We start from the raw sequence: 8344 nt of genomic DNA, 5'->3' as shown, positions 1-8344 counted from the left end.
ATGAGAGGGGTAAGGGAGAAACAAACAGACAGAGAGAGAGGGGTAAGGGAGAAACATGAACAGACAGAGAGAGAGGGGTAAGGGAGAAACATGACAGACAGAGAGAGAGGGGTAAGGGAGAAACATGAACAGACAGAGAGAGAGGGGTAAGGGAGACACATGAACAGACAGAGAGAGAGGGTAAGGGAGAAACATGAACAGACAGCGAGAGAGGGGTAAGGGAGAAACATGAACAGACAGAGAGAGAGGGGTAAGGGAGAAACATGAACAGACAGAGAGAGAGGGGTAAGGAGAAACATGAACAGACAGAGAGAGAGGGGTAAGGGAGAAACATGAACAGACAGAGAGAGAGAGGGTAAGGGAAAACACGAACAGACAGAGAGAGAGGGGTAAGGGAGAAACATGAACAGACAGAGAGAGAGGGGTAAGGGAGAAACACGAACAGACAGAGAGAGGGTAAGGGAGAACATGAACAGACAGAGAGAGGGGTAAGGGAGAAACATGAACAGACAGAGAGAGAGAGGGTAAGGGAGAAACACGAACAGACAGAGAGAGAGGGGTAATGGACAAACATGAACACAGAGAGAGAGGGGTAAGGGAGAAACACGAACAGACAGAGAGAGGGGTAAGGGAGAAACATGAACAGACAGAGAGAGAGGGGTAAGGGAGAAACATGAACAGACAGAGAGAGAGAGGGGTAAGGGAGAAACATGAACAGACAGAGAGAGGGGGTAAGGGACAAACACAAACAGACAGAGAGAGGGGGGTAAGGGAGAAACACGAACAGACAGAGAGAGAGGGGTAAGGGACAAACATGAACAGACAGAGAGAGAGAGGGGTAAGGGAGAAACATGAACAGACAGAGAGAGAGGGGTAAGGGAGAAACATGAACAGACAGAGAGAGAGGGGTAAGGGACAAACACGAACAGACAGAGAGAGAGAGGGGTAAGGGAGAAACATGAACAGACAGAGAGAGAGGGGTAAGGGACAAACACGAACAGACAGAGAGAGAGGGGTAAGGGAGAAACATGAACAGACAGAGAGAGAGAAGGGTAAGGGAGAGAGATAGTGAGAATGATTTATGGAGACAGGGTTTATAGAGGAGGGATGCAGAAAAAGGGGCAAAATGTGGAAGAATGATGATCACATGAAGCTCAGACACTAGAGGCCAGGATCAGATGGGATCACGAGGACACTTAGGAGAAAACAAGACACAAAACACACCCTGGGAACACGACAGAGAGAGGTCCAGTAAATCAGTAAGCTACAGTTCTATGTACACCGTCCATAGACAATAGACACCCCACACACTCACAAGACCAGCCCTATTGACACACACACACACACACACACACACACACACACACACACACACACACACACACACACACACACACACACACACACACACACACACACACCACACACACACACACACACACACACACACACACACACACACACACACACTAACAGCAATCCCTACAGTCTTCCCTGTAGCTCAGTTGGTAGAGCATGGTGTTTGCAACACCAGGGTTGTGGGTTCGATTCCCACGGGGGGCCAGCACAGGAAGAAAAAAAAATTATGAAATGTATGCATTCACTACTGTAAGTCGCTCTGCTAAATGACTAAAATGTAAAATGTGTGCACTTTGCAGGGTGTCACAGAGTTTTTTGAACCCCTAAGGAACTAGGCTGAAGCATGGGAAAAAAACTTGAACCCCACCCACCCTACCCAGATGGGTCACTTTGCTAAAATGCTCTTACGTTACCAACTATGTTTTACTCCCATACTCCCATAACCACATGAACCTTCCCTGTAGCTCAGTTGGTAGAGCATGGTGGTTGCAACACCATGGTTGTGGGTTCGATTCCCACAGGGGGCCAGCACAGAAAAAAATGTATGATATGTATGAAATTGTATGAAATGTATGCATTCACTACTGTAAGTCGCTCTGGATAAGAGTGTCTGCTAAATGACTAAAATGTAAATGTAACTATAACTGTCCTCTCTAACTTTTCTACAGAAAGCTGTTGCACTACAGAGCTCCATAGCACCAGGAGATCCACACCATTCCATCAATCCGGGGTCCTAACATTCCATGTAGGACTGGGCGATATGGCCAAAATAACATTTCACAATATATTTCTCATTCTATTGACTGCATGGCAGTATTTGACGGTATTCTATGTTTCTGAATAATACAAGTAATAAATATGTTTTATGAGTAGTGCATAACCCTAGGATGGCAACAGATTCATTCTAATTGGTTTAATGGTCTTTCTCCTTTCTGATTGCTTTATACTCAACCAAACTAGGACAAATCTGACTTTTCATTTATTTAGCACTGTAACATATCGTTATAGACGGTATTATAAAAATCCATACCGGTATACCTTGAAATATGATATATCACCCAGCCCTAACTACATGTCACCAGTGTATTGACCAATGATTGATATCTATGCTGTTGACAAAGCAAACAAACACTGACTATGCAATCTAGGGGAGCAGTGTTATGGACAACCAAACAGGGTCACTGGTTGGTTTGGTTCCAGTATTGAAAAAGTCCTGTTGTACCATCCCAATACTGACCTCTCTCTTTAGGCCTCTTTGCCTTTATTCATCGCTGTCTGTCTCCCTCTGGGCACCATGTGGTGGTTCTTCATTAATTCATCGCCCCTTCAGCCTCCCTGCCATCCTCCTTTTTCCCTCTGGAAAATTAACCCACATCGCCCCTGCACCGCTCTCTCCCCCCACTTCCCAAGCCCTCCTCTCTCTCACCCATGCTCTGCTATCATCTCTCCCGTGTCTCACGCTCTATCCTCCCAGTATGGCTGTGGGGGGGGGGGGGGGGGGGGGGTTCCCATAGCAGGAAAATAATCCTGCAAAAACAGGACATTTAAATTATTGCGTGGGTTATAATTAATGGACATTTTTGTAGGGGTTGATACATTTTTTTGTTAGTGCAAATCAAGTCTGACATTTTAAAGTGGAAATTACCTGCAACAACAGGGTGATCAAATTAAGATCTTACATCTGTAGATGTTGGCCCCAAGTTAACCACTGACTGATACAGGGTCAGTTTTTCTGTTTGATTAGTGGTTAAATTTATTATTGTAGGGTAGATTAATCTGATCCTAGATCCGTGGGTACTAAACCCAATAAGAGCAGCTCTATCACTTTCCCATCTACCAATACCAGCCCATCCCTCCATCAGTGTTCCCCGGACTACAATACACAGGTTCATTCCCCTTCTATCCCTTTTGCCTCCGACTCTCTCTCTGGGATTCTGCCCAGACAGCAAGTCCCATGGCCGCGACCTCAGATGACACAGGGGTCATCCAAACGGCTCCCTCTCATTGGTTGTGCGGTTCTACACAGAGCAAACTCACTGTGTTCATTAAGAGTGTGTGGGAGAGAGGGGTCTGAGATGAGTGTGTTTGTGTGTTGGGGGAGGGGGGGTTTAAGGCAGACCTTTCACTCCAAAAGCTCACACACAAACAGTCTCACATTCACACGGATTGTTGAGTTTCACCCGACAGTTGCACACAAACAGTCTGACCTTTTTATTCTGAAATAAAGAGCGACAACTAAGCCGGTTATTTGTAAATGCTGATTATATTAGATATGATTATTATGTTAATATTGATAACATCATGAGGATGAGGATGTTAACGATAATATCATGAGGATGTTAACGATAATATCATGAGGATGTTAACGATAATATCATGAGGATGTTAACGATAATGTCATGAGGATGTTTACAATAATATCATGAGGATGTTAACGATGATATCATGAAGATGTTAACGATAACATCATGAGGATGTTAACGATAATATCATGAGGATGTTAACAATAATATCATGAGGATGTTAACGATAATGTCATGAGGATGTTTACAATATCATGAGGATGTTAACAATAATATCATGAGGATGTTAACGATAATATCATGAGGATGTTAACGATATCATGAAGATGTTAACGATAACATCATGAGGATGTTAACAATAATATCATGAGGATGTTAATGATAATATCATGAGGATGTTAACAATAATATCATGAGGATGTTAACGATAATATCATGAGGATGTTAACAATAATATCATGAGGATGTTAATGATAATATCATGAGGATGTTAACGATAATATCATGAGGATGTTAACGATGATATCATGAAGATGTTAACGATAACATCATGAGGATGTTAACGATAATATCATGAGGATGAGGATGTTAATGATAATATCATGAGGATGTTAACAATAATGGCGATGATGAAAATTATTGCTATGGAGATGGTGACAGTGGTGATGATGACGATGCTGGTGAACCCCTCAAACGAACCCCTCAAACAAACGTCTTACTGTCCTGTCTAGTGTCTGCCTGGGATCATCCAATTACTGTGCCACCCCTAACACACTCTCTTTCAAACACATACAAACACATACAGGAAAAACAATGGCACACACATTCACAAAGAAGCACATGTATGCAAATGTACATAGAACATGTTTTCCCAACACCCAAACACCAGTGTGATGCTGCGTCTTCCATTTCAGTTTCCATGAAAAAAACACCAGACATACAGACACTCTAATCCTTACATAATCCGCTCCTGCTGCCAGACACCAAACTCTGTTCCTACCAATTCTCGCTCGCTCGCTCACACACAAATACACACACACGCTGCTTAACATCAAACTGGGTTTATCAGAGAACGTTTTCTCTTGCAAATATAAACTTGGACACATATACATTTTTTAAAGGACAACATTCCTAACATCTCACTAGCCCTAATATATACCTGTTACTTTGTACATAAATATACATAAAAGCTATTCACAGAGTTCAAAACCTACCTTTAAGTAGGTTCTGGACTCAATATCAAGTCCCTGGTAATAACCCACTCATTCCCTTTATTCATCAGGGTCGTCACTAGTTACCCCAGACACAAATGTGGTTTTAAACCTAACCTTAACCACACCGCTAACTTTATGCCTAACCTTAAATTAAGACCAAAAAGTAATTTTTTACAATATAGCCCTTTTTTTACTTTGTGGCTGTAGTAAATAGTTCAGGGCCCTCTTGGATATGGCAACAGTGGTAAGAAATGAGACCAACAGCTGATGGAGAAAATATGATTCTGTCTTGCTTACTTCATTTTTACACTTTAGTCATTTCGCAGACGGTATTATCCAGAGAAACTTACAGGAGCAATTAGGGTTAAGTACCTTGCTCAAGAGTACAAACAGATATTATTTTTCACCTAGTCAGCTCAGAGATTTGAACCAGCGACCGTTCGGTTACTGGCCCAACGCTCTTAACCGCTAGGCTACCTGCCACCCACTTCACAAATGAGGCTACAGGTTATCAGGCTTGTATTCAATAGGCACCAAATGGAATAAAACAGACTGAAACAGGCAGGGACTATGAGAACTTGTCCAATAAGAAACACATTTTTTTTTGTATTCCGTTGCAAAATGTTTTGCTACGTTTTGCATTAATGAATGTAGGATTACTATTAGAAGAAAACATGTTTTGGCTAAGTCATTTATGAAATAGTGGGTTTCTTATGTAGTAGCCTTGTAGTGGATCAGCTTTAGTGTACAGTAGCTGAGAGTGGAGGTTAGTGTTAAGACTTTTAGCTACTTATCCAGTTGGTACAGTAGGTGAGTGTGCATGGTTGTCAGACTGACTAGCAGATTTACCCAGTTTGTATGTGAGAACGTAGATCATGGTCCAGGGCGTCCCAGGTACTGACAGCAGCTTCCGCCACACCCTCCAGGGATGCACAGCGTCCGACTGGACCCCCCTCCTCCCCTCTGCCTGGCCCCTCAACAGCTCATTGTCCAGCACAGGGGCCCCCCACACAAATAGTGCCACCCCGAAGTACACAAAGGCCAACAGCATAAACATAGGGCCCCACCCGGCCACGTCAATCACAGCCAGGAGCCCGCCCCCAGCGAACACCGAGCCGGCCTTGTAGCCCACCACCTGAGCCATGTTGCCCAGGCCCAGCTCGCTGCGGCCCTTCAGCAGTCCCACAGCGGCCCCGTCCACTGTGATGTCCTGAACCGACGCCAGGGCGTTCATGGCCAGCAGAGTCGCCACCACTCCCCAGATGTGGGCCTCCGGGGCCAGAGCGGCACTGGAGAGACAAGTAAGCGCCAGGCCAGAGACCGTGGCCACCAGCCAGCACCGCTTGGTGCCCACACGGTCCACCAGGGGTGCCCAGAGGACCTTGAGCACCCAGGGGAAGTAGAGGATTTTGGTCAAGCCGATGTGGGTGAGGGAGTGGCCCGCCCCACGGAGGTAGACAGGGAGCAACAAGGACTGGAGACCATAGGGGATCCCCTGCACAAAGTACAGGAGGCCCAGAAAAACCAGCTTGTCATTCATGATTAAATAGGAAAGGGACAATTCGTCAGGTCATGACGATGTTCCACCAGGAGCTGATCAAATGGGTCGATCAGCCTAGGAGAGATGGGGAAGAGAGAGAGGGGATCATTTCACTGACAGAAAACATGAGCAAATGGGTGCCGGAGTCTGGTCTAGTTAGTCTGGCAGACTCTAGACCACACATGCAAGCTAGTGACGGGGTTCCAAATTCCACCTTGCTCCCTATAATCTATCTCCCTCTGTATCTGTCACCTTGTCTACCTTCCGACTGCCAAGGTACATGAAAAAATAATTACTAAAACATATATACAAATAAAATCATGAGCAAATGGAATTCCCCTCATGATAAATAGTTTTGGGTTTTAGTATATGTATTACATGAAGGAAGCTCAGGTAGAAGCACATTATACACTGAACAAAAATATAAACGCAAAAGATCCCAGAAATTTTCTAAATGCACCAAAAAACTGTTTATCTCAAATTTTGTGCACAAATTTGTTTACTTCTCTGTTAGTGAGCATTTCTCCTTTGTCAATATAATCCATCCACCTGACAGGTGTGGCATATCAAGAAGCTGATTAAGCAGCATGATCATTACACAGGTGCACCTTGTACTGGGGACAATAAAAGGCCACTCTAAAATGTGCAGTTTTGTCACACAACACAGTGCCACAGATATCGCAAGTTTTGAGGGAGTGTGAAATTGGCATATGGACTGCAGGAATGTCCAACAGAGCTCTTGCCAGAGAATGGAATGTTCATTTCTCTAACATAGGCCGCCTCCAATGTAATTTTAGAGAATTTGGCAGTACGTCCAGCCGACCTCACAACCGCAGACCACGTGTAACCGTGCCAGCCCAGGACCTCCACATCCGGCTTCTTCACCTGTGGGATTGTCTGAGACCAGCCACCCCAACGGCTGATGAAACTGAGGAGAATTTTTGTCTGTAATAAAGCCCTTTTGTGGGGAAAAACACATTTTGATTGGCTGGTCCTGGATCTAAAGTGGGTAGGCCTATGCCCTTCCAGGCCCACACATAACTGCACCCATAGATAGGGCCTAATGAATTTATATCAATTGACTGATTTCCTTATATGAACTGTAACTAAGGGAAATCGTTAATTGTTGCGTTTATATTCTTGTTCAGTATTGATTCTGGCAAACTGATGCATCAGAGAGCTGTCAAGCTTTATTCACAAGCAATAATTAACTTTCATAACTAGTTCATTTTCCTTTTAATTAAATGTATAACACATGGGACAGTGTAGATATTCGTTTACGCCCCAAACTTGACCTTTAGATAGTAGCAAGCTAAACTGATGTCTCGGTAACTTGGCTAGTTATACCACAAGCAAAAAACAATAAACATGCATGGCCAAATAGCTGGTACTCAAGCTAACGCTGTCATACTACCAATTCAGAGTAAGTTAAGTATCAGCGCGTGCCAATAGCTAGCAAATTCTGTGGTGAATTTGTATACATATTATATCATAAAACGTTAATCTGAGTGCAATCTGTTATGATAGTTGTGTCGTTAGCTAGCTGGCTACATACTGGAAATGGAGAACCTGTTTTCAGCGTCTCGTCAGCAACACTGACAGAGTACATCCGGGTCACGGAATTTCAGAACTTTTCCAAATAAAAGTCCCCCAAGTAATAGTAGAAACGTGTCAATAACCTGTATTTACTCATATATGAACAATTATTGTCTTAACATTAACAATGATTCCTATTTGTTCATATTTAAGTGACATTTGCATTAAATGTGGGTTTTAAAACTTGTTCCAAGGTCAAATAAATGGCCACAATACGAATCACCATATGGAATACTTATTGGTTTATAGAGCAAAAACTATTCTGGGTGTCGCAGTAAAAGTATTGTAGGAAATACTCAGTAGGGTCTGTAGAATGTATATACTGTATGTAT

The 8344-nt window shown here is 43.5% G+C and overlaps 1 protein-coding gene across 1 annotated transcript in view; it reads right to left on the bottom strand.

Moving 5' to 3' along the window:
* LOC115164808 (major facilitator superfamily domain-containing protein 3-like) overlaps window positions 1-7983 on the bottom strand; it is a 29961-nt gene extending 21978 nt beyond the window's left edge. Inside the window, exons 1-2 of the mRNA XM_029717623.1 lie at window positions 7972-7983; window positions 5726-6491 (exon numbers count right to left, since the gene is read on the bottom strand). Coding sequence (XP_029573483.1) covers window positions 5726-6416 — 691 coding nt within the window. The 5' untranslated portion in view covers window positions 6417-6491; window positions 7972-7983. The remainder of the gene's footprint in view (window positions 1-5725; window positions 6492-7971) is intronic.
* Window positions 7984-8344: the final 361 nt, after the last annotated feature.

The sequence above is a fragment of the Salmo trutta genome, chromosome 27 (genome assembly GCF_901001165.1).
Source record: "Salmo trutta chromosome 27, fSalTru1.1, whole genome shotgun sequence".
In the NCBI taxonomy this organism is placed as follows: Eukaryota; Metazoa; Chordata; class Actinopteri; order Salmoniformes; family Salmonidae; genus Salmo; species Salmo trutta.
The sequence above is the reverse complement of the archived record's forward strand: the minus strand, read 5'-3'. Positions and strand labels throughout refer to the sequence as shown.